Genomic DNA, 27,882 nt, shown 5'->3' with positions numbered 1-27,882 from the left:
GATTGCATAGTAAGCCTAAACAAAAATAACATCACAAACTAAGTATTTTTTATCTAAAATGTATTAGCAATTTTCTCCCTTTTTGTTTCACAATTCCTGTTGCTGCTAGGATTTAACGTTTATTCCAGTCAATATCAGGACTGTTCTTGAAGAGATATTCTGCCTATAAACAGAAGAGTTTCAAAATTACAATTATTTTCACATCTCCAACTTCAAACTATATGCAAAATAACAGATATACTGGATAACATTGCTTTAAACAAAACTGCAGAATGTATTAAATGTAACTTACGGCAGAAAATGTCAGAGAAATCTTTCCCCCACGTACTACCCAAAATGCTATCAACCTCACTCATGCTGTTCATAGCAGTCACTGTTTCTATCATGGGCAAGAGAAGGAAGTAGCCATTTATAAGTTTTTGTCACTCCAAGGAAACATCTAGGGAGTACCCTACAACCTGGTTTCTGGACCCACTGATACTGGTCTTTAAAAGTTATGAGGGAAGATCTCATAGTCCTACAGCTACAGGTAGCTGTCACTCACCAGTAGGCAAAAAGAAAAGATTCCTTAGTGCCTGAAGCTGGATTGTAACACCATTGCTTTCATTTCAAGCTTTTGTTTGATTAATAAAATATTCAGTTTCAGCTTGTAAACAGCTTGGTTAGGATGTGCAGGCGGCACAGCAGCACAGCAATAACATTAGAGCACCTGGATTCCTGTCTGAATGCAATGCTGACCCTGCTTGCAGCCCTAAGTTGAGCTGGATACAGTCCTGAGGTCATTTGCACCTGGAATTAGTCTGTGAATGTCCTAGGACATTCACAAAAAAAGGATTTTCTCCTTTATTTATGCGTGTATTGTGAAGGGAATTACCAAAGAGCTTGCATTTATCATTATGACAGTGTGTTCAGTTGTGCCAGGGGAGTGGGGGTAGCGGGGGGAGAGTGATGTCCTGCTTTCTGAAGAGTTAAAAATTTAAAATCATTTGAAAGTAGACATAAGTAGCTAGAGTTTTTAGGCTGCAGGTTGAACTTTATCTGAACCATATGGTTATGTTTTTAAGTCAAAGATGGATTACAGTGAAACCTGGCACTAACAATCGGAACATTAATAATAGAATAGACAAAGCTGCAGCTTAAACATTACTTAAAAATTAATAGCTGGGGTAGCCAGCCCATAGATCTTGGTATATGAACCGTAACAACCACATTATTGTAACAACCAGAACCAACCAAAAGTCCACTGAAACCGACCTAAGAGGGTGTGGAGGTGACCCTTCAGCAAACTAATAAAGGGCAACCAGGTCTCAGACGCTCACAGAGCTCTTGGTCCCATGAGGGATGTCCTGTGAGGGATGGGAGGTCTAGATTGTAAGGGTGTAATTGCCCAGGGATTTCTTTGCTTGGGGACCCTCTTTTGAGGCACCTAACTGCAGCTATCAGATATCATAATAGGTTCATTGGCACAAATCAATCTAGTGGAAATGAAAGCCTAATGTAAAAAAGTTCTTTAACTTGTAGTCCTCTATGGCACAGCAGAATTGTCAGTGTACATAAGATGTGCAGAGTGCACATACCAAGGGGAAACAGATTCTGGTAGTGATTTTTGTCCTATTACTGTTTAACTACACTGGATCCTTCCCTTGATACACAGTATCAACTGATCCCATAAGTAGTTTCTGGGTTTTAATTTTCACTATAATTGCTGTTCACCAGAACTGCAAATTCTAATAATTAATTAGTTACTATCCTGAAAGTGGGGAGGAAATTTAAGTCCTTGCATTAATAGAGATTCTTTGGATCTATATGAGTATTCAAAATTATTTAAGAAACAAAACATAATCACCTTACCAGAAAATTGACTGGATCATCTGGCCTGATCCTACAACATTCATTTATCCCTTGCATAAGTGTTGGCATGACATTCTTCATTAAATAGTTTCGTAGTGGAACAGACTGGGCCTCCAATAACTCTTGTTCCTGTTTTTTCACTTCCTCCTGCTGTTTATTCTACAATCAATAAAGAAAAAAATAAAATAATAAATAATTATGTTTATAAAATCCATCAAATAACATTTGGCTAAATAGTGCTGGCCTAGAGGGGAAAAATAGTGTTAGAAACTGTGGACAGAACTTTAAAGAACAAGTTGACAGTAAAAATTAAGTGCTTATTAAATTTAGAGCACACAACATACTGAGGACAAAGAATTGAACATAATAAGGACTGACATAATCTCCTTACTAAAATGATTTTTTTTCTTTAGCACCTAAAAGGAGGTTTATTCTCAAGTCTTCCAGTGGTCCTCTTTCTATAAGATATTTGGCAAAATGGTTGAAATGCACTGTAACACTTCAAAAATTAGTGCTATTGCAAAACAAAGGTGGTTTCTTGAGGCTTATTTTAACTGGAGGGAAGGAGAATATTTTTACTCAGTAGAGAACCCTGGCTTTCTAAATTTTTAATTTGTTACTTGTGTTGGGTTTATTTCTCTTTGGTTCCCTTGATTTGTTTTATTCATATTTCATTGATGTTTTTGAGGGGGTTGATACACTAAAACCAAGTGAAATACATCTGTTTCCACCAGCTGTATTTGTTTCTGAATTCAAGTTAAATCAAATTATATTTTTACATTCAAAAAGTAAGAGGGGTGAGGAAATAAAACTGCTGCAAGCTTTTCTTCCTTCCATTCAATAGCACTTAGTAGCATGCATACTTGCAGCAGCTTTAGCCAGAAGACTACTCCAACTCATTTTCATTGTCCTCTCTTCACTCGTTTTATTCATCAGTAGCCTGAGTCATGTAGAGATACAGCAAACAGATGATACTCTGAAGACTGCTTTTCTATACTCAAGGCATAACACAAAAGCAATATTCAGATAAAACAGATGCACCAATTTTTACCTTATTCATTCAATCCAGGAGTGCTATTGAATAAATCTTGCAAGTGGTCTTTGGCTACAGCAGCTAATGTACAGTGTCAAGGGCAAATGAACAGTTGCTTAGGTCTCATCATCTGCCTATTTCAAAGGATAACCTTAAACACACGTTTTATTTAACACCCACTTCAGCTTTGATTAATGCAGTTTGCATTTTTAAAGGTAGATGTTTTGGATTGAATCTAGCTAAAATGTGTTAGCTATTCTTACGAATTTTACAGGGTACAAAATACTGTTTAATGTTGAATGAAGCTGTAAATAATCAGAGATTAGAAAACCCTTATATATAAGCCAACATCAGAGGAATGTAAGTGCTTCTTTAAATGCCAGTAATTTCAGCATATTATTACCCCATAGATGTGTATAGGCATTCAAATAATAGAAAAGGACTTCTCTGTGGAAGGATCAGTTTGTTTTTAAATAGCTCTAAAAGAAGACAATAGACTTGCCTTTTGGTGAATCAGCCTGACTTTGGGTGTGAACAGGAACATTCTTACAGTACGAATTTCAGGTCATTTAACTAAATTGTCCTTGGGTGTGGGAAAGTAAATAAGGAAAAAGCATCACATGCAAATCTTCTGGGGTCAGCTAACCTAAATACCTAATACTTACTAGATTATTAGCAAACAAAAACCATCCTTCAGTCTGCATCAGGTAATCCTTACCGAGCAGAGTACTTGGCTCTTACACACGCTCTTGCAGGCTCAGAAACCTTTCTGCAGTGTAGGCTGGAAGATTGGGTCAGTGTAGAGCTAAAAATCTAGTTTGATAATTAAGACTCAGGCGCTTAGAAGTCAACTGAGCAAAATGCAAAAGTCCTGTTCAACTTGGTAAGGAAAATCTCCATTGGTTGTAGTAGATATTTATAAATGGTAAAATAGAAGAGCTACAGCACAGCAGCAACAAGAGTACGATAAAAGTATTTTAAAGACATGATGATACCAAAATGCAAAACAATGCTATGTCTGTAATAAAAAAGGCATTATATTCTGTAAGATGGGCTTTAAAATGCACTGTGGAGATAGCCTAACCCAGACCAAAGTAGAATATAAGAACAAGAGTATTTTTGCTACGTTTCCCAAGTCTATTTACATAACAGATTACTTGAAGTAATCTAAAACACATAAATAATAATGTTTTCCCAAAAATATGCATTAACCTACCCACTCTTCCAATCTCGCCTTTCTTTCTTCCCTTTCCTTATCTTCTTTACGCTTTTCTTCAGCTTTTTCTTTAGCTTCTTTGGCAAGGCGTTCCTCAGCTGCCTGGCGTTCCAGAGCCTCCTTTTCTTCATCTGTCATACCATAATTCCGAGGTTCTCCAATTTCCTTGATGATCTTTGATACAGTAAGTCTGTTTTCAGAATCTTCATATACAGCTATATCTTTTAACAAATACAAGAGAGAACCTTTTCAAGCTTTTGTCAACTATCCTCAAGTATTATGCAAGACCTAAAAATATATGATGTTCATGTTGTTTGAATTTTCAAGTAAAATATGTTGTTTTCAATTGCTTATAAATGTCAATTTTTGTTACATAGAATGAAGTTTTCTAAATCTGATTTTCTTTACCAGTTTCAGCTAAAATAGTTTGCCTTTTAAGCTGATCTAAGGAAGAAACATGCTAAAATAAATTTTACAACTATTGTTTAATAATTGCAGCTTGCCCAGGTTTTGAAACCCAAAAAAGAGGTCAACTACCATTTCTCTGAGATGTTCCTGGCACCAATCTTATGTCAACTTATCCAGATGCACAAAACCATCAGTTTGGTCCTTCTCTTCCCACTGAATGCTACACAATAGTTGTGAGGACATGGCACAAACTCCAATGTTTCTACTCATGCAGATTTACAAATACACAGACCTTTCTCTAATCAATCTCTCACTGTGTTATATTTACAAAATAAATTTGTAGCTTTACGTAGGAACATAAGGACTGAACAAGACCTTCTCTTAAATTTTATTCGTTCTCTCTTTTTAATTGCTGGAAGTTACTTGCACAATAAACTTGACAAGAGAGAAGAAAAAGAAAAAATACAGAAGAATGAAGACTTTCTCCAGGACTCTCTAGTTTCTGTATGCATTTAATGTGGGGAGGAAGAAACAGTACAGGAATGTACATGGAAAAGAGGAAAAGTGGGTGTTTGCAGTAGAGAATACTGAGGCAAAAGGTTTGTTCAGGGGCATGAAATGGAAGGTATAAAAGCACAGAAATGGGTAAGGAGAGCATGCAGATGAAGGGAAAAAGAAGAATCAGAATACAGGATTTAGATGAGAATCCAGTAGCCCCTGCTCCACAGTTCTTTAGGAAGTTATTTTGAAAGTCATTGGCAAAGCATTTTTCCCAGTTCTTTCTAATCACAGATTCAGGCACAATCAGACTCTCAAATACTGATACCATTTTCCCAAGAGTTAAAATATTTGTGATTTGGACCTCAAATCCAAACTCTGATCATGAATTGAGTAGGGAACTAACATAATTATAGGTGATAAAACTTATTTTATAGTTTCTTCTTTCACAAAATCAGGAATTACATTCCTGAAGAATTCCAAATTAAAGCAATACATTTGCTATGGCAAGCAGCCCATCATTCCTACAATTTTAGCTGCACATGGATATACAAATTACAATGAAAATCACTTTTGTTGTCATTTAAAGTATTGCTAAGAATAGTTTCAATGTTGAATTCGAGGTCTCAAGGACTGCATTTTTTTCTTAGATAGCCACAGAAGAGTATGGTGTTCATTTTAAAGCAACCAGAATTAACTACATTTATCCACAAAAACTAATGCCTGTTAAATGAGAAATGAAATTAGCACTGATGCTAGCTGAGAGGAAAGATCTGGAAAAGGAGTTCATAAATTAAGGTCTTCAAAAGGATTGTTGTTGTAACTTTAACATGGCTTTTTGTATAAGATCTAACATGCCTGTCACCATTCCCAGTTTGCAAATGAGAAAAACAAGACACAAGATAACCAACTTGCAGTCTTCATGAAGTGAGTCATCAAAGCAAAGTTGAGTTTCCAGAATCTTGAAGCCCACTCCTTTGTACTAATCATATTTCAGACTCAGAAAAATAATAATCATAAAAATGATACATAAAACCATATGTTACATTTTTTTTAATTTAAGGTGAAAGAAAACTTTTATTATTTTGAAACAATATTTAACAAATCACAGGCACAAGTTTTAACCCCTTCTTTGGAATATAACTGAGCAAGCAGTTGGGTCTCTGATAAAATCCATTGCTACTTAATTCAATGTATCTGAAAATCCAGCAGGAACATTGACTAGAATGGAGGGGTATTGGGTGAGCTGAAGGATCCTCAGTGTTTATCTTGGTAATCTGCTCCTGCCATTTTACAGCAGAAGCAACACACCTGCATGCTTCTGTGGGTAACCACCAGGAATGTGAACATGGGTAAGGAGACAGTTCTGAGACAAACAGGACCTAAATATGATGCTCATTGGAACATGAGAATCAATGCTATACACTCAATGTGAAAATAATCTGGAACATCACAGTTGTGATTCTGCAATAACTAAAATCAGTAGGCAAATGTGTTTCTGTATTTGGAATGGGCTACAGTTGAAGAATAATATTTAGGCATAGTTGTTTGACAATGCCTCTATTTGCATATCTAGAAGTGTATAAACTAAGAATATGACCAATTGGTGACACCAGACCTTAATATTTACCATTTCATACATTTACTTTCCACAGTAGAATTTCTTCAATTCTAAAATAATTACACTAACTCTAAATAATTACACTATTATTTCCCACTACTATACTTCCTAACAACACTTACATTTTATTATTTTCAAAATAATCTCCATGACTGACAATAAATAAAAATCTTGGAAAATCAGTTGTGGCTAAGGGGGTTGAACAATTAACTTTTCATAATTCATCTCAAATAGACATTCCAAATATCAGCGGTTTGATTTTAGCTGCAGAGGTCTTGCCCTTCTTCTTTGTTTTCTCTCCTCTCCCCTCCAAAACCCACCTTTTCTTTAGAATGTTGTCACTCTGATCTCACTGGCATGAATAATCAAATTATAGTTATCTTCTCAAGATAATCACAATTTTCTAGATAGTATGTAGGGAAGACAAATTTTCTCGCATACAGGGGTAGTGCAAAACAGATTCAGTCTCAGCCTTCCACTTTTGATTTCTAGTAATTTTTTTAGTGCTTCCTAGTTTACAGATTACCCACATATTGTCATGATGTTGCAAAATGTGGAAAATGTAAAAATTTTCTTAAGAAATTATGTACTTTGTTGTGTCATTTTTGTATACTTTCAAGCTTGATCAACAAGAAGGAAGATTTAACCCATGAAACAGACAGCAAGCTCTAAATGATGTCCAGGGGTTAGAAAAACAAATTACTTGTTGGTAGAATTACCTTGTTAAGGTGTAGGCCTGAACAAGACTCAATGATCTCAGACCAATGGGCCATTAGCAAAGCTCAGGAAGAAGGATGTACCACTGATAGTGGACACAAAGGCTGCAACATTTACAGGCCATAAGGACATCTGGCAGAAGCCCAAGGAAGAAACTAATAAACTTAGAAACTGTGCAGAAATCAGCTCCAGCTGGGTAAAAGTTAATGCCAGCAGTGAGGAAATCACAACCACATATTCAAGGACCACCAACACAAAAAAATCCACTGACCCGAAAGAAGAGAAACACTGAGCATGGGGAAGGAAGAGAATAATTATCCAATAGAAGATTGAATACTAATTAATAAGAGAACTATGTAATATTTAGCCAATAAACAGTAAACCCTTTGTTTGGTAAAATGTATAAATAGTGAAATGGTTTGATAGTAGGGGTGTTTGATTTGTGGAGTACCACCAAGCACAGAGGTTAGCACAACTCTGAAATAAACAATCAATGCCTCTCTTCAGGGTGTAACTGTCAGCTTGTTGCCCACCAGGTAAGGAATCCAATTTTTGTGGACAACAATAGCATTGGAGGATAAGTCTAAAGAAAAAAAATAGAAGGAACCATAATGTTTTTGTCCATGAAAATGTACTCTTACACCTATCTGAAAGGATGCCAGTGCAGAGATCTGTAACCTAAGTCATAAAATTATTTTAATAATTAAGATGACAAAAATTAACAACTAACACCCCACATTTTACAAACAGGTTAACTGTAAAAGAACATTTTTGCAGGCATATAGTTAAATGCTTGTTGTATAAGTATTTTGCAATGTTAATAAAAATATTATTTGTATATGAATACTTGCTATTTGATTTTTGCAAGTGTTAAATTTGTAACAACAAAGTTTTTTTAGTCATGTTATATCTACTAATTTTATTATTCCATACCAATAAACTGAGGATGTATTTCAAGTTCATCAAAATAGTTGAGAACCGTCACATCATCGGCATTTATCTTGCGGAAGTGTTTCAGAATGTGCACGAACTGGTTCTCAGAATAATCAGTTCCAGAAACTTCACTCTCTGGCAGTTTTATTATTCTGTTTATAAGGAATTCATCAGATGCAATCAAAGAAAAAACAAATTCTGTGAAGAAGAACATATTTTTTGAATATATACAGAATTTCCAAAGGAATCAAGCAAAAACAGTAGGATAAAGCAATTTCTACATAGATGAAATCCACTCTACTTTAACTCTCAGCATAACCAATGCATTACATTTTTATTCCGTTAAGGTGCTGTAATCACATCAAGACAGCCACTACTGTTGTTATCAGCCAACAGTTGATGGCATTTTCAAAAAAAAACGCAAACAAACAAACAAACAACCCAGGAACTGAACCAAACCCTTCCTTTTAATTAAAAAAAAACTTCTTCAACAAAAAGTTGGCCAAGCATTGGAACAACCTGTCTGGAGAAACAAACAACCCAGGAACTGAACCAAACCCTTCCTTTTAATTAAAAAAAACTTCAACAAAAAGTTGGCCAAACATTGGAACAACCTGTCTGGAGAAGTGATTGAGTCACCATCCCCAGAGGTATTTGAGAGATATGGAGATGTGGCACTTAAGGACTTGGTTTAGTGGTGGACTTGGAAGTACTGGGTTAAGGGTTTGACTTGATGCTTTTAGTGGTCTTTTCCAACCTAAATGATTCTATAATTAATTGCTCACTTTTAAATATGTGGGCAGCAGCATTACATGAAATTGGTTTTTTAAAAAGTGAAATTAAATAGGGGCAGATGGAGTGATATTTTAGACTTCTTGTTGGTGGCAGCAATTTTTCCTCAGTTTATTTAATTAGAAAATAAAACTCCCCAATTTATTTAAAAAGAAATCTATCAAACTTACCAGGTATGATTATTTGATTAAATTTAGGCATTTTGCCCGTTGTTCCTTCCTCCTCTTCTTCTGCTTCATCAACTTCTACTAAAACAAAATTAAGAAATTATTGACATTTTCATTTGATGCAACAATATCATTTTATTTGCTAAAAATGAGCTGAGTAAAACACAGGTTTGCCAATATCCAAATTATACTCATAATTGGAAATTATTCTAACCTTTACACCAGTTTAGAGAATTCAGTAAATCATGTTGCCAGGCACCACAGAATTGTATTTTGGGACACTAGTAGTTGTTTGCCTATACCACAGATGTATCTACATGCACACACAATTTTTAAATATGTCCAGTTTTAAAACTGCTGTCTTATCTTTGGTCTCTCCTCCTGCCCAATAAATTATTCTGCAAAAAAATAGAGACAAGGCTCAGAACAGTGAGTAGAAATATTTTACAATTCTATGGTTAAAATGGTTTTTGCCACTAAGGGTCTGCTGTTATGAATAGTCAGTAAAACTGCCTGTAGAGTACCAGCTGAGCATGACTATTTGCAGAACAGCATAATAAGCTGAACAAGACTGTTTTTCTGTACTTACAAACCTCAGTTGTAATTTAAACATGAATACGATTCTTGGTCTTAATGTATGGACAGTGCTTGCTCACAATTTGAAATGTGTGTTGCAGAGCTTCTCTGAAGTAATATCTACAGTAGCTTACCTAATAAATACACTATAATTTGTCTCACAAAATATGTACTGGTGCACTGGCTGGATCCCCTCATTCAGTAGCTCTTAAACATTATGAAGAAATTCTGCTGTAGAGCTTGCTTAAGTGGAGTAGACCAACACTGGACAAGAGAGCATCCTCCGTGTTTCTGCATTTACTTTTTACATTACCAGGAAAGATAGTCTAAAAATTATCTTGTGCATAAATTAAATAAGCTGCATTACAGTCCTTCTTACATTCTAATAATCACACATCATAAAAGTTGGGTTTGTATCTTGCACTGCAGTCATTACAGCACTGATGCACTCAAGTAGTGTGGCTCTGAGAACGATAATGACAACACCAGCAGCGATCAAAACAAAAGCAGCAACAAAGCCAAACCAAGCAAGTACACACCTTTAAAAAGATCCACTGCCTGTTCATAGGTCTCTGGGAACCCATCTAAAACATATCCCTGATTCCTACAGGGCATAGACATGAGCTTGTCCTTCATAAGTTTAATAAGATACTCTTCACCTAGATGGCCTAAGACAAAGAAGGTTAATAGTTGGCTAGTTTATAGAAACAAGAGATCTCAAATTATTTTACTAACATTTAATACATTTTAATACATTTTTCTTCTACTTAGACCCTAAAAAGTTAAATATTTTGCGTTACTATTTATATATTATGCATTGTCAGCAATCTATGGAATATTAAAGTGCAGATATAAAATAAAATTACCTTTGTGTTTACAAGGATATAAACATTAGTACTTTAATGATATAAACAGGAAGTCAGTTTTATTTTGAATGCTGCAATCAGATTTTAATAGAAGCAGCAAAGAAATACTTAGAGAAAAAAAGTCACGAGAAAGCAACAATTTTCTATTTTCATTCTACAGTAAGACTTAAAGGTAGTCTTCCAAAAAAGACATGAGATAGGTTGTACAAGTTTCATTTTCAGACAGGTTCTGATAAGAATTAGTTTATTTACCTGTCCTACATTGCTGAGAAAATATGTAGGAGGAAAAAGGTTTGACCTGATATTTTGTCCTTTTGCAAACATTAACTCAAGTTTCCAAGACTTTATTTTACTTTGGCTATTAAAAGCCTTAGGTATTTATAAACCATTCTAATCATAAAAGTATGTAACTATTTTAAAAGACATTGTTATTTTAAAAAACACATCAAAGCATGCAGAAGAGATGCTGCCACAGATCTTATTACTGAAGCTTCTAGGTGTGTAAGAAATTTATTTCTTTGCAGATACACAAGATCTAAATCAGCTACACCCTTAGGAACAGATCACATTTTTAAGGGGGATGACTTTATACCACATGGAAAATGTTAAACACTAGTACGAAAATTATATGGCATTATTAATATACAGATGGTAACTAATACTTTTCAGCAAGGAACCATTTTTCAATCTTTTAAAAATTCTTTCAGGCTTCCGCAAGCAGTATTTATTTTCTAATAATATATGAGGTTCTTAAATAACCCCAACTAATTCATATTAGCATGCACTTGTTTTTTCTAAAATACTTTAATTTTTGCAAGTTTGACAAAGGTATATTTCACCAGCTTTTTACTTTATGTTATAGGAATTTATGCTCTCTGCTCTGAGAAGAAAACATGACATTATTAAAAAATTCTGAAGTAGAAAGATGAAAGATGGATCTGCTGCTGACCAAATTTAAGCCAATCAGGGATGGTAGTAATACCTCTGTAACAAATGTCTATGTTGGGAAAAAGTCATTGTGCAGAAGTAAAATGTGGCCAGGGAAGACAGAAGTGAGAATCTGTGAGAGAAACATCTCTGCAGACACCCAGGTCAGCAAAGAAGCAGGGAAGGAGGTGCTGCAGGTGCCAAAGCAAAGATCCACCTGCAGGCTGTGGTGCAGCCCATGGTGAGCAGGCTGTCACCATGCAGCCCACGGAGGTCCAGGGGAGGCTGAGATCCATGTACAGCCCATGGAGAGGCCCACTCGGGAGTAGGTGGATGTCCAAACGAAGGCTGTGACCCCATGGGAAGCCCACACTGGAGCAGGCTCCTTGCAGGACCTGCAGAGCCATGGAGAGAGGAGCCCACTCTAGAGCAGGTTTGCTGCCTGGACTTGTGAGCACGTGGGGGGACCCATGCTGGAGCAGCCTGGGCCTGAAGGACGGATCCTGTGAATGGACCCACAATGGAGCATAAAAAACTGTAGTCCATGGGAAGGACTCACACTGGAGAAGTTCGTGGAGGACTGTCTCCTGTGTGAGGACCCCACACTGGAACAGGGAAAAGACTTCTCTCACTGAGGAGGAAGCAGCAGCAGAAACAAGATGTGATTAACTGGCCATAAACCCTATTCTCCATGTGCTGCTGGTGGGAGGAAGCAGAGAATTGTTAATAAAGTTAAATTCAGGAGAGAAGGGAGGGGTGGATTCTCTGGTTTTGATTGGCAATACATTTAAGTAATTTCCCCATGTCAGGTCTGTTTTGCCCATGACAGTACACTGTTTGTGAACTCTCCCTGTCTTTATCTCAACTCATAAACCCTTCATTGTAATTCCTCTCCCTTGTCCAGTTGATTCTTCATTTTAATAGGAACTAAAAGTCTAGAACACAAATTTATTTGTGTTTATCTGATTTCCATTTAGGGTTGCACTAGCTACCTGAATCCCATCATCATACTTTGTATTTCCTACCTTTATTCTGCTGCATGTTTTCTTTTATTGCATCTAATAATTCCTTTGCTGCTTCTACATTTTCACCCTCCTCCTCCTCCTCCTCCTCCTCCTCTACAAGGTCTTCTCCTTCTCCTACTTCTCTTTCCATCCTGTCAGGTTCTTTAGCCACAATTTGCTCCTGATGACAAGAACAGAAATATAAGTTGGCTCAGAAATTCCATAACCAAATTTACTTTATACACGGATGTAATAAAAGAAAAAATTAGTAATTACTTTCATGTGTGCTCATGAACAGTGAGATACTGAGCAACTTCCAGTCCCTAAAAAGATTTGAGTGCAACCGCCAGAGATGACCACAATGTTGAAAGATATTTCTATTCACAAATAATGGGATTATAAGTAATTTTTAAATGCTGCCACACATCTTAAAATCTGAGAATTAAAATAACAGGAATATTAGAAAACAGCAACACACCAGATGTGCAATTTTTTCAGAAATCACATCATTTATCCTGACATAATGTAGCTTGTAGTGTTTGCAGAGTTCCTTAGCAATGGTAGATTTGCCAGACCCGGGAGGACCATGAATGCAAATTTTGAGAGGCTGGAAAAAAGAATAAAGATATGACATTATTCAAACAGCAGAGATGGTTTTATGTAAAAGCAACAATATGTTTATATTACTAATAGGAAATAGCAATTGTACTTAAAATTATACTTTTGGGTTTTTTTTATTTATTTAATTTTTTTTTATTTATTTCTTGTTGAATATCTTCTTTATCACCCACAGGTCTCAAGTAACATAGTTACTTAAATGATGAAATTTACTGTTGGAGAAAAAGCATGCTTCTATTCAGTAGACTTACAGACCAATTTGTGGTGGCTAGTTAATGTTCGAATAATCCAAAGAGATGAAACACAATGCCACAGATAGGATGCAGTGAATTTTGGAATGTGGTAGCAGGTATTCTACTATAAGCATGCAATAGTTCTACTTTCCAATTGAGATAAAGTTGCTGTCATCAAAATTATTATTTTGACCTCAAAAATTCCAGATCCATAACAATCTTAAGTGATGTCTCATTTCAGCCTACCTAGCCTGAGGATGAGTAAGTGCAATTAGGATCCCAGTATACACTTATTAAATATGTTATGCAATAAACTCAAAATCATACATAATTAAGTGCCTATCTTAATTTAGCAAATCTGACAGTACAAACTCTGCAACAGAGTAGTGACAGACAGTCTAGCTAGCCTTCCTTCTCCTAGCTACCTGGTATGTACTGGTATTTTTTAGTTAGATGCATATGTTCTTACATGCAATAGTTTAACCTAAACACAGATTTGATAATCCCTTCAGAGCTATGAAGGAACATTCAATAAATAACTTTGAACAATAATATCTTCAACTTGTTTTACATACCCTGAACTCTTATTCAAAGTTTGAACCAGATATAGACATGCTAAACAGCTTTATTGATACTTGGATGTAAACAAGCATTTTTCTGCACCTTTCAGTGACCTATACACCTGAATACAGAAGTTCTAAATATCAAGCTAACATAGGAAATAGTGAAGTTGGCCAGTAAATTACACTACAGAGCAGGGTAAAAGGAAGGCTATATTGCACTGGAATATCCACATTCACTGAATATATAAAGGGCACAAAATACTCACCTAACTATTAACTATTACAAAAAAAGTATTCCTGAGGCAAAATATACCAAGATTGCCATGTACTGCATAAAGAAACTAGCTTCAGATAGCAGCTTTCCATCATTAAGCGTATTTGCATTTACAGAATTTCAGTTTTAGGCATAAAGAAAATAAAACTCAGTCTTTTTTTTTTTTTTTTGCCTCTTATTTAATGTATTCAATTTTATTTTAAGTTTTTATGTTCACTTATTTTGCATCTGTATCCATCTTCTATGTATTTTTACTGAATTAATTTAAGACTTGTGTTTATATAATAATTTCTATTGGGGATAAAGAGAGAAGAGCAGTTTAAAATAGTATATACCAAAACATTACCAGTAATCCTCGAGCTTTCTTGTATTCCATGATAACTTGAGCAATGTTCTCTATCAATCCTGTCTCAGCAAACCAGTTAATGTTGAAATTCTCTCTCAGATAAATAGGTTCCATTCGCAGGTTCACAAACAACATATCCAACTGCATTTGCTGAGGGAACAAAGCTACATTTATTTACAGCCTTAACCTATGCATGTTAACAGTACAGCTGGAGCAAGACACTGGAATGGATGGGGAGCATAGAAAGAATTAAAGCATTAAGGAAGAAGGTTTGCATACAAAACAAAACAGATATTTTAAGCTTTTTAAAAATATTAATTTTCAATGTATATTTGTATTTGAGTGTTCTCATGATCTATTAGAACACGCAACACTAAACAATTTTTCTGTACAATGAAAAGTTTTCATGTAATTGCAAGGAATCCCATCTTTTATACATTTATCAAGTACCATATTAAAACTATCTGGGTTGTATTTTGTTTATTTCTCCTATGAAGAACTTATTCCAGATAAATAGATGAATGCAATGTAATTTTTGTATTATGTGCTCATCAGCCATAGTAGCACTTCGTTATTAACTTTTTAAAAATTTTTATCATTTTGTTAGAATTTTGTTAGAGTGCTTCCATATGCTAAGGGGAAGAATGACATTAGAGCTTCAGTGTTTTATTCTTTTAAATGAGGCTGTAACTCTTTAAAATTCTGTGTTTTATGATGGCTAGATTTTACTTTATTTATTTTCCAAATTTAAACTCATCTTAAGTATTTTTAGGAATATTTTGGGGCTATTTTTCCTGGAGAAATAAAGAAAAAATAAATTATATATTTCATTATGTTATACTTTTAAGTTTAAATACTTCCTTGAAGAAATAAAAGAAAGAAAAGTACTGACTGTTAGCTCTTTGCTCAGGAATGCATTTTCTTTAGGAACCTTCTCAATTTTTCCTGGTCCAATATTTTTACTGATACACTATCAGAAAAACAAACAAAGAAACAAATAAACAAAATGTCACTCTAAAACCACTTAACAAATCAGATTCTCAGGAAAAAATTGAACAGGATTTCTGTGGATAAAATATGTGCTTTAAATTTTATGTTACACCGTGCCTGGAAAATCAGGATACTGATTTGAAATAGATCTGAGAACAATATATTAACTTTAATGTTAGTATTGAATAGCTTTTGATTGCTAAGTAACCTTAGTACCTGAAAAAAAAAAAATAAAACAACCCAAAACCACAGAAAATTTTATAAAGCTCTTAAATATATGAATAAATTCCTAGTGCTTCAGATCTATTTGGAGATATTTATTTTCCCAGCATTTTCACTTTAGGTTCCTAAGGTATTCAATTCGATTAACAATTGGGAAGGGTTTTCAGATCAACGCCACTGATAACTCTCCACATATCATTTGCATTTCATCGTTAGACAGAAATTGTTAGTTACTCCTACAGCCCTTTAAAATAGATTTAAATCCCACTACATTCCATAAAATCATAAGCATTTATATAGACCATTGTCGGAGATTGAAATACTGCAGTTTATGACTTAAACATTTTCATGAAGGACTTTTGCCTGTTGTAGCAAAAACTGTATTACAAAGGCTGCGGAGAAGACCACCACACCCTGAACGGGGCTCCCACTGAGGCTCTGGGCTGTTCGCTGATGAAGATAAGATAAAGTAACAATTGAGGGCTGCGGGGAAAGGATGCATTCACAAAGCACAAGCCTAACACCTTGTGAGCGGAGACCCAGCCCCAGGACTATCAGCTGGCGGGCTGCTCACAGACCCTCGCACCTAAAGGTGCTGGGGGGGAGGAGAGCGGCAGTGACCGCCCATCCTCCGCTCTGCACAGCAGCTCAGCTGAAGGGCCCTTCACCCGGGGAAAAACTTATCCACAGCAGAAGGGGTGTCATGGCCCAGAAAAGGCCCCCCAAAGGGGTCCCCAGACCCTGCGGCAGAGCACTGCAGCATGATGCAACTGATCCACAGTGTTGCAAGGGACAGTGTCAAACTGGCCCCGGCAAGGGAGACACGTGGGCGTTCCCACCTGCCCAAAGCGTGCATTAACCCGCAGGATTGTATACTCTTCCGATTCTATACTCTTCTGGCGGCCCCTCACCACCAGAAGTCCAGATGGAGGGGAGTAACAAGATGTCATTGCGACCCTCGGATGGGTGATATGTTTCCACCTAACTCTTGTCATGTCATTTCCTTCCTTATTTTTGGCACCAACATCTAACCTCATTTGCTTTTAATCACGTTTTTGGGGTATATTTTCAACCTTCAAAGCTCTTTCCATTTTACACACAGAGACTTACTTTTCTTTGCTCTTCTGGGTTTAAACTGGACCATAACAACATTAGATCAAATAATCAAGCATTCTGGCTTCAGTGATGTCACTTAGTGGACACCCAGTTGAAGGTAAGCATGGAAAAGGCATATGTAATATTCATTCCAAACTCTCTTCTAATCTTCAGCTATTTTCAACTAGAACTCTTAAGGTGTTTCTTTCCCATGCACCTTTCCAGTCTTCCCCATGGCTGGTACAGCTCCCTGCCAAGACAAGTCTCTGTAGAACTCTCTCCACTGGCAACTTCCTGTCCCCAAGAACTGTCCACTTACTCCTGTCCTCTAGTTCTCATTTCTAAATAACTTCATACCTATGAAAGGACACCAGCCACTCTCTTTGGGATGCCTACCTGAACCAAAGCACAGGTTTCATCTTCTAGTGAGGTCCCTGTTTCATTAAACTCTCTTTGTAACAACCAAAGAAAAAAAAAAGGGCCTTATGTAACATTTGCTCAATCTACATGAGCAAGTGTCCTATGAGTTGACTCTCACTATCACAGTGTATAGTTTACCAGTGTCATTCAGACTACTTCTATACTTAATTTCAAAACTCTTGGAAAAACAAGGTATCTTCCACAACATGAAGGGAAACACATGGTAAAGAGTCAGTATCTAATCACAGTTCTGTGAATCCCGTAACAATTCTCCATAACTTTCTTAGGTAAAATTTTTATTTAAGTTAATGACAATAATGTAAAAATTAGTCTGTAAGATCAAGTAAACTACTTTGTTTAAAGGACAGAAGTTTTAGAGGATTTCAAAGTAATCTTCCATGTAATTTACTACTCAGGATAATTCAGGAAGACCTTGGTAAAATGCATAGTTTTAAAACCTTACATACAGATATACTAAAAAAAAAAAAAAAAGAAAAAAAAAAAAAGAAATTCAAATATAATGCTTTTATTGACTCTCTTACCTTTACTAATTGTCCAAGTGTGTGCATCGAGGCATCTACTGCAATTACATACTGAAAGGCGGGCCTGTGTTCTGCTACATTTTGCAACACTCTGAAACATAGCAAGTACAGCCCTGACTGGCACTTGGAGAAGCATCCAGGGCTTACCTTGTTAAATGCAGTTCATGAAACAGTACCAAGAGTCTGCAAACTCTTGCAGAACATTTCCGAGCATGACATTTTCATACATATTTCACTTAATAAAGAAGCACAGCTACATATTTTATTTGGAAGGTAGTTAAAAGAATAAAAAGCTATATCTTAGTCTGCTGTAGAGTCCACAATCCATTTCCAGCTCTGTGCCAGTTAACTGGTATCACTCTCCAGACTGAGCATGACTCGTCACTTATTAAAAGCAAAGCACCAGTGCAACAGTCAGATAAGGATTCCAGAAAGTACATCTACTTCTAAAGAAACTGAAGGCTTTGTTTGACTCAGTTAAAAGGGCCCAAAAGTGACCTTAAACCAATCCACCCAATTTAAAAGCCTCAGTACTCACTAGTGATTTGTTATCTAGCTAGGTATCAATTATTGCTCAGAGAATTTTTTTTTTCTACTTACATTGCCAAATCACGAATATGAATGGTTGGAACAATATTCTTGCCATCTCCAAAAACAGGTATTGCAGGAGTCTCACCAAGCCAACACATCTGAAAATACAGATAATAAAGTGAGAAAAAAGGTTAGTTTTAACTAGAGCTAAAAAAGGAACACTTGATTACTAGGCATATCTGTATATTCAAGATTTAAATTTCAGTTTATTGAATAATTACTAGAACTGCAGTAAAGGAGACCATTCTTGGGAAGTACTGATTGCCAGACTACTAAAAGCAAGAGGGTTTTTTTTAAAGACTATTCTTTAATCTTGGCAAATATTACAATTTATCACCTTTATCACCCTAAGGGGAAAAAAAAAAAAAAAAAGAGACTGTTGAAATGTTGAAAAGACATTTCCCTGGATTCCATTTACATTGACAGACACGTTCTCACTGGAAAGTACTGTTCAAAAACTAGAGAAATATCTTAGAAAAAATAGAGCCAAAAAAGAGAAAAACACTTCCACTGTAGCTAAAATATTTCAAAAGGATCAAATAAACAGTTCTGCTCATGAAAGCATTGAGGTTATGATGCCAAGGCTGCCAAAAATTGATTCAATTCCAGTGCAGTTTGCCCCTAGAAATTAAATGATCCTCCAAATGTAGTTGGATGTCTACCTTAAAAAAGTAGTGAAAGAGTCCTTCCTCAGCTCCATATTGATGTCCTGAGGCAACAACGTATGTTGAAAACTTTTTTTTGTTCTGTAAAGTGAAAGCAGCAAGAAAGTTTTTATTAAAATCTGGTACTGCAATTGGGATGCAGGTTTACACTGACTCTTGAATACATGTACACTAAGTACACAAAGTGTGCAAACTGTATCCTTTCCAAGTTGTAACTAGACCAATTGTTGCATATCCCGTAGCTTCCTGAGTCACATTATTATTACTTCCTTCAAAAAAGCTGTCAACAGCGGTCTTCAAAAAAAAATGCTCTGTCTACATTTGAACAAAAATTATAAGATTAAAATAAAATTAAGAGGTAACATTTGGAAGTTATGTAAATCAATTGAGTGAACAGGATAACTCATGCTTCTACTTCCTATTTTCACGAAGAAATAACTCTGAAATTCATTGAAGCTATTTTCTCACTGTATTCTATTTGCATTTGGCTGTCTAAAGGAGCAGAAAATGCTGGATTAATGATTTTACAATTTCTTTACTTTCATTTTGATGCACTATTACAAAAAATCTTTGAACTATATAAATGGTTTGCTAACCACACATCATAATTAACCCACATATTTTTGGCTGATCTGTGTAATGTCATAAAATTGCCTGTCTGCTTGGACATACATGTTACTGTTTGTATCAATGGTGAGGATGGTTAAAAAAATGAAAAAATATTTTTAAATCGTAAATGAAAAAAGCTTTTGAAAAAGTTTTTGAATTAGTAACTTTTAAATTTTTAAGATGAAACAAAATTATTAAATAATTTTCATGTTATAAATATCCTAGTCATTATATATCTTCATCATAAAATGTAAAAGAACCTGCCTTTATCACAGTGGGAGTACATGTGCAGATTTGGGATCTATTATTTTTTGGGGGGTGGGGAGGGGGAAAGGACCTTTTGCTATCATCTTTATCATATTTTAGAAACAGAAAAATAAGGTATGTCTTAGCCAATCTTTGATTATATAAGCAAAGCGCCATGTAACTGGATGACAAGTTGCAAAGTCAGTGTGTTGTATCTATGTAGCTTTATCCATATACTTAGAAAGTGAAACTTTGTTATAAAAATTACCTCAACTCACCTGAATTTAACAGCTTGTTATTAATCACGAGAAACACTAAAATTAGAAGACATTACACATAGCAGAAGAGCTTCCACACTGTAAGGACAGCTGCCTTTTTCAAACTAGAAACACTAAAATTAGAAGACATTACACATAGCTGTAAGGACAGCTGCCTTTTTCAAACACTGCTAGGGCCACAGAAGGCTTTGCCATGGGTTAAGCACAGAAGGGGACTACAGCAGAATATCACTAACCCCAGGCATGGCAGGAGGTGATCTGGTTCTGGTTAATGCATCTGGATAGAAATTCCCACTGTGGCCAACAGCATCATAAAGCAACTGCTCATATGTGTATCAGTGGTCAAACAAAGATCACCCCTAGTTATGGGTCAGATGGAACCACAAGCTATCACTGAAACCCCCCTGAATATGCCTGTGTGGGTACCTGGAACTTGGACTGTAAGATAAACCACCACAGCGGCAACTTGAGATGAGACAATGCATTACAAAACACTACAAAGCTTACATTAACAAGACTTCAGGAGAAGAACGTTTTGCTGATAATGATCCCAAAACACAGAATTTACAGGCCATAAGGAAAGCCAGCTCAGCAAGTGTGCTGAAATCAGCTCCAACTAAGTAAAACGTAATCCTGGCAGGGTGAGGTCATGACCACTAACTCATGGCCTTCCAACTCAAGAAACCCATCAGCTCCGAAGAGGAGAAAGACTGAGCATGGAACTAATTAGCATTAGAAGTGAGGGAATAATTTAACCAATAGATTAAGAGAACTCTGTTGCCAATGAACATTAATTTCTTTGTTTGCTAAAATGTATAAATATAAAAAGTTTTGAACTATCTTGGGACCCCCATCACTGAGAAGCCTGGTATGAAGAAGGACCAACATGATGCCACTGGATCCTTGGATGGTGACCAAATAAATAAAATCTGTATAATTTACTTCATTTTGTGGTCTCGTTTGCATCTTAATATGGGCAGAGGTATCTCTTACTACTCAGATCTTAAAACACACTGAGTTTGCTTGGGTAATTCCATGACAGACAGCATTTGCACCTAAGAGCAGCAGCTCCCAGGGCTGCTTTGGACAGACTGCAGACATGTCCCAGAAGACACATAGTAATTTCTGTCTCCTAGCAGGAAAACCTGCCTCTTCTGAATGCACAGGAGGTGCTATTTCTCATTCTCTTAAAAATATTGTAACACAGGATTTTCTTCCATGTACCTTGTGCTAACTCCTGCCTTGTGGGAAGACAAAACATAATTTTGCACTGAGTGCTGTATTTCACTGAAATGCATACCTCTAAAACAGGTTCAATTCCTCTAACTATAGATACCTAGTGTCACAAGCCACCCATTGAGAAGGTACTACTTGACGTTACTTGGCTATAGGTAATTTTAAAAACAGGGCAATGCTTAATTAAGCAAGCTGCTGTTCCTCGCGGCATGTTTAGTCCCGGGTAAGGAATGTCACGTTCCCGTGTGTTGTTCATTAAAACCACTAGGTGTCACTTTCTAGCTGGGATCGTCGGTTCCGGGCTGTGATTGCTTTATGCTTGTTTGCTTTCTTAAAAATTGCTTGAAGTGAGAAACAGGTCTAAATGGATTCGGGAACTGTGATGTCACTGAGAACAGAGATGGGGGATGAAGAGCTTTTCTGCCTTTGGCAGGCAGATATTTCTCCAAGGATTCTGAATGTGACAGGACCCCAGAGATTGCAACTTCTAAGAAAAGTGACACAAGCTGAATGCCCTGAATGCCACAAAGGTAAAGGTAAAAAATTGCTAGTGATAAAAAGCAAAGACTTTTAAACTCTCAGACTGTTACTGAATTTTAATAAAAAAATAGGTGAGAGGTACACTAATGCAGAGAGGTTAAATCTTGCTTTAAGAAACAACTTCCATTAAATTGCACTCTAAACAGGCAATAAGGCTTAGAAAGCTTCTATTCTTGGTGCAAGAGGTTTTTTACCTGGCTGACAAGACTGATGAATCCTAGTGTCTGAGGTCTTTGCAGGGAACAATAACACTGTAATTTCTTTCACTGATGGCATATTCTCTAGATACTACTGAATTTAGGAATGAGTAAAGACTGTAATACAGAAGCCCCCAGCCATCACAGGAAGCCAAAGCTGATTTCATGGGAAGAACAGATGCTTTGGAGCCATCCTGTTCCAAAATGCTGACAGAAACCATGCAGGGGCAGTGATACCCATTGGTGCTGACACTGGAGCTCTGGAGGAAAGGGGCTCCTTTTGAAAGGGTTACAGCAGGTAAGTATTGAAAATATTCAAGCTACTTTATCATGTACTACATATCTGTCTTCTCAACAGATGTTCAGGCTGGCAAACACTTAAAAGCTAATTATATAAATACTTTTGGTATGCAGTGACTCAGTGCTTTGGACTAGCCAGAAAAACAGTCAATAATTCATCTGGGTATTAAGTGGTGGCAGAAGTTAACACAAGGTTTGATGGATGTAGTTTAAAATTTTCATGTTTTTAACACTGTAGGTGTGACACTCATCCCATGGTCTTACAAATCCATGTTAGCACAGTAAAAGAAAAACCAATTTACCACTGCTTTTTCAAGATGCAAACCAAATTTTTACTTGTATTCTGTACTATGAGATCCACAGTAGAACAGAATATAATTTCTAGTGCTATTTTCTCAGCAGTACATAAGACAGCAAATATGCGCTCAAACCAGCGAAAAGTTTTTTTCATAATAAATTCTGTTATTAGCTGGATAAATTTCCGAAATGGACATTGAACTATACTGATTATGGGAGACTCCTAACACAGAAAAAGAATGACCAAATGACACCTTCAGTGTGCATTGTACATCATACATCATTAGGGTATTTTTTGTTGTCTTTGAACTTTCTCACTACTCCTCCACTAACGACAACATCTTCCATTTTCCTGAATTGAAAGCTGAGCCACTATTGGTATTTATTTAATGATAGTTCTTAAATACAAATAGAGACATAGTCTGTTCTCTAGTAAGATTAATGGTCTAACCAGACCAAAGCAAGCAATGCTGAAGGAGGGGATTTAAAAACATATAAACTGATAATATATTTTAGCTATTCTGTGTCAGCTCTATGGGTGTGATTTTAAAGTGAATTATAGGGTGGAACAGAAGTCAATAAGGCCTCTGCTGCAAGAGCGCAAACTATCCAGGGACATGCTAGGTGTGGCCAGAACATCTAAGAATTTAAATGAGTTGTTATACTAACATAGCTTGCTGATATTTAAAGAAGCTGCTTTTCTTTAGAGCTGTACTAATATCTCATTCCTCTACAATCTTTCTTCCTCAAATCTTTCCGCAAAGATCCCAGCTTTGATTGTCTCTGGTACAACCAAAGAAACAGTACTTTTTTAAGATGAGCATGATTTACTCCCTACCTAAGACAAAAAAAAGAAATTGGGATTTATATTATGCATACACTTGGGTTTCAAAGAACATTACAGTATTCTCCATGCTACTATATTTTATTAATAATTTGTATCATCCATATTTATAAGAACAATATTATATTCTTAAAACATATTCAAAGAGTTTATAAATTCCATTACTATGATAAAGCTCTAAGTAAGAAGACAAACCAGCTTATTTTTATAAAAAAGTTATATACGTACAGTTTTCCCAAGTTTTGCAATGTGTTTTTCAGCATCTATGTGATCCACAAAGCCAGGATGAGACCTTCTTTTGCGAAAATCGTCTTCATTAAAAGGAGCCTCAGGCTCTTCCTATGAAGAAAAAAAATGTGACTGATATACATTTCCTAAAACAGAACAATTTTAAAGGTCTAGATAGTTAAAGGAAGTTCTTTAAAAGTCTTTTAAAATCTGTTTTAACCTTTGTCTTCATTTGAAATTCTTCAGGGTTCTGAATTTGATGCCTAAGGTTCAACATTTTGAAAATGTCATTGGTTCAATTTCAAATTTCACAGTAAAAGATTTTTAACTTCTTTTTATATTTTAAAAAACATTCATTTTTATTATATATAGCATGACACAAGGTTGAAAAAGATCTATTTCTGTAACACTGAATTTGAGAATTGCAATAGCATACTACAAAGCACTCAACATAGCTCCTGGAAATACTTTAAATATATTGATATCAAGATGTATCCATTTTAATTATGTATTTCATCAAATATGCAGTGAACATGGGATTTTTTTAGTGACTGAAACACAACGCATATTGTGGTTAGCATTTTTCTTGCCTCTTGACCAAGCAACTATTTATGTCTTTCTGTATCATTATAGCCCAATGCCTAAACTTTCCTCTCAGTGAATTTCATCCAGCAATTTTGGTAGCAAGTAGTGGGTAAGGGTGAAAGAATCCTAAAGACCCGCTCACTTTACCAGCCATCATTGAAGGACACATCCAAAATATATTGTATAATTTAATGTAATGAACATTTTCATTAAATGGCAACATCTGTTTAAAAAAAATTAATGTTTTGATATTACTTACAGGGTCAGCGGGTTTGGTATTTGCCCAGGTCATTATTGTTGAAATGAGGATGAATAACTTTTGTTTTGCAAAAGTCTCTATTTCCTTATGTAGGGCTGTTAAATGAAAGCAAGGATTTTATGTTAAACTGTATTATTCAAATTATATTTTTGCTTTTATATAAAGATCCCATAGACAGTCATAGCAATGTTCTATGTGATGTCTTTTTAAGCAAATGGTCTTTGAGTTAATATAAATTAAAGATAAAAAAATCAGGAAAGAGAACAAATAGAGAAATAACGGTAATAAAGAATTAAATTATTAGGAATTGACATAATTGCCACAGAGCTACATATTATGGAGAAAAAATCCCCAAACAATCTATACTAAACTATTCATCTTCACTGATTGCTGAAATACTGAAAGAAAATAAAAAGTGTGGGGTTTTCATGGTAGGAAAAAAAAAGGTACTGAATGCAAACAAAGTTTATTTTAATATAAAACAAGATAATTGTTTTAAACAATTATTTTTTTGTTATACAAATTATTCTGTTGTCTGAGTGTTCATATTATAAAGAGGAAAGGATAATTCAGTTTAGCTGTCATATAAAGAATCATATTGCACACTCACCTTGAAAGGATTCCAGCTGCCTATTAGAATTTGGGTGTAACAATAAGGAGAAAGTTTTCAAAAGACTGTTAGCAATATCTTTTATTGGACTTTAAAGAAAAATAAACTTAATTATATAAAATATTGAAACATTCTTTGAATTCATAGGAGCAAATTTTTTACCCACCTCCCAATGCAAAGAGATGAGATGATGGTTGACAGGTATTTAGGGAAATTATTGCCTACACAGATGTGCTATTTAAAGAGTTGGACCATTCCATGTCAGCTTCTCTCCCTTCTGAATGTGACAGTGCATTCAATGGTTCTTTGCTATTTATCCAAACAATGTGTGCAGCATTTCTCCATCAAGGAACCCAATTTTATATTAAAGTGAATCCATGATAATTTCATTACACATTTATGGCAACTTTTGATGGCTAAATAGAAGACAAATTTCTGTTCAGGTAAAGCTATACTAACCAGAAGCAGCCCACGTTGCTTCCTCAATTTGGCTTGCATCCTCAGTGATATTATATAAAACAATTTCACACTCAAGCAAGTGGCTTAAGAGTGCTTCTCGAGAAGAGACCTGAGGGAAAAACAGTTAGATTTTGTCACTAGAGAAAAAACAATCCTCTTCTAGTTAAATTTCTGGATAGAATGTGATTTCCTAACATGAGGATGTTGGAATTGGTCATAAGATAGTCATCAAACTTTTATCTGTCAGATTCAAGAAAGCTGATAGAATGGAAATTAAATGCTGGAATTTCTAATTTAGAGTACACATTAACATAGATCAAAAATACAGACTTTCAATGGTATTTTAGGATCCATATTTTTAGTCCATTTGTGAGTATTGAAAAAAATCTACCACTTATCCAGGTATTTTAAACAACAATCCATTGGCAGAATGGAGAAGACATAAAAAAATGTAAGTTTCCTTGCAAGATATCATCCTGTAATTTTTAACAAGTGCAGATTATCTGTATTACTTGAGCAAATCCAGCAAACACTTTGGGCAGAAGCAGGGGTTAAAACTAAACACTACCAGCCATAATTTCCTGATTGAACAGTCCAGCTGCATAGAAAACTGAATCAAAATTTTCAAATGCTGGAAGAAATTCTTCAAAATAAGAATAATAAACAGTTTATAACAAGCAGTTTGAGACAGAGGCAATTTCTAGTTTCAGAAAACTAAATTAAGCAATAAGCAACGACTTTCACAAGAGAAAGCATCCTTTAGTTAATTGAACTCCAGACATACATATCTTTATCCAAAGATGGAGGTATTCAGAACAATTAGCTGCTAGTGAAAGCTGTGATTTCACTGAACAGTTAAGAGGGACACTAAAGTTCAGCATCACTGCCTTCAAAATGGTGATAAAAGACAAAAAGAAGATGAGAGATACTTGAAGTGTAAGCTTTGAGAGAAAAAGAAAGCAGAGCTGCAGATCATCAAGGTTGATTTTTTTAAGAAAGGTTATGAAGAGGACATCACCTATTTTCTGTCTGAGTTCCTTCCTTTTACTATTTGCTGTGTCAGACCTAGAAGAGAGGAAGGCAGAGCACATGCAGGAAGCAGAAGGAGTAAAACAGATATATACAGCTTCCAGCAGGAACAAAATTTCATTAGTGCAGGTCATTTTACATGACCTGTGATATTTCTAATGTAGTCTAGAGGCAATCTGAATTCAGACTCATACTTACTGCATACGTTTCCTTTGCAAAAGGTGGATTAGCACTCTCTGGTGTAGAAAGAGTACCCACTACTTCGTAGATTTCCCCTGTGGTTGTGGGAACACCAACAGCTGAATCATTTTCATCTCCCTCCTCTTCTTCTTCCCGGCTTTCAAGCGTCGCCCCAACAACACAGGTGGATAAATACTGCGATATACAAGACACAGCATTTGCATACAAATATCTATTGAGCCCTACACAACTTGTCATAATCTCCAGAAGGCACCAGAACCGTCTGACCAGCCCTGCTCCTGTCGTTGGCAATGCTTCCCATTGAAGGGAAAACCGCAGGGACTGCTCAGGCTCAGCTGGAATGTTTTGGCTCGACTTGTGTCGCACGCCTCCCAGCCGAAGGTGCCGGCGAGTCCCTGGATGCCTCTGCGGCGCACCTGACTCCTCCCGGGCCGGGGGCACCTCGCAGGGAACATCCACAGCGAGCAGCTGCTGCCTGAACCTTCCCGACCAGCTTTACACCCCCTTCCTGCTCCTAACTCTTTACTTTTACTCCTCATTTCCACCCCATCTTGTCCCTTTAATTGCTCCGGTGCCCCTCCTCAGCAGCTATTTCAGCTGACTCTCCGGTCCGCCCGGCCGAGCTCCCCTGGGGTCCAGCCGCGGCTCCCCAGCGGGCGGAGGTGCCTGGGGCAGGAGGAAGCCGCGGCAGGAAGCAGCTGCGGGCCCGCCCCGCGGTCACCTCGCCGATGCTGCGGCCGCAGTAGGAGTCGAGGTGGTTGATGAAGACGCGGCGGCCCGGCGGCGCCTCCTCCAT

General features: G+C 36.2%; 1 protein-coding gene across 1 annotated transcript; it reads right to left on the bottom strand.

Annotated features, from left to right (window-relative positions):
* Positions 1-112: 112 nt before the first annotated feature.
* On the bottom strand, positions 113-27,882 carry AK7 (adenylate kinase 7). Its single transcript, XM_041417978.1, has 18 exons — positions 27,808-27,882; positions 27,084-27,260; positions 25,857-25,965; positions 24,788-24,882; positions 23,944-24,054; positions 19,166-19,249; positions 18,513-18,601; positions 17,913-18,003; positions 15,536-15,613; positions 14,644-14,793; positions 13,088-13,216; positions 12,631-12,790; positions 10,352-10,480; positions 9,240-9,317; positions 8,278-8,475; positions 4,101-4,321; positions 1,852-2,010; positions 113-163 (listed from the first exon to the last, which is right to left on the bottom strand). Exons 1-18 carry the CDS (start codon positions 27,880-27,882, stop codon positions 113-115), a joined length of 2,184 nt encoding a protein of 727 aa, XP_041273912.1.

Source organism: Onychostruthus taczanowskii, unplaced genomic scaffold (assembly GCF_017590055.1).
Source record: "Onychostruthus taczanowskii isolate IOZ18803 unplaced genomic scaffold, ASM1759005v1 scaffold1, whole genome shotgun sequence".
NCBI lineage: Eukaryota > Metazoa > Chordata > Aves > Passeriformes > Passeridae > Onychostruthus > Onychostruthus taczanowskii.
The sequence above is the reverse complement of the archived record's forward strand: the minus strand, read 5'-3'. Positions and strand labels throughout refer to the sequence as shown.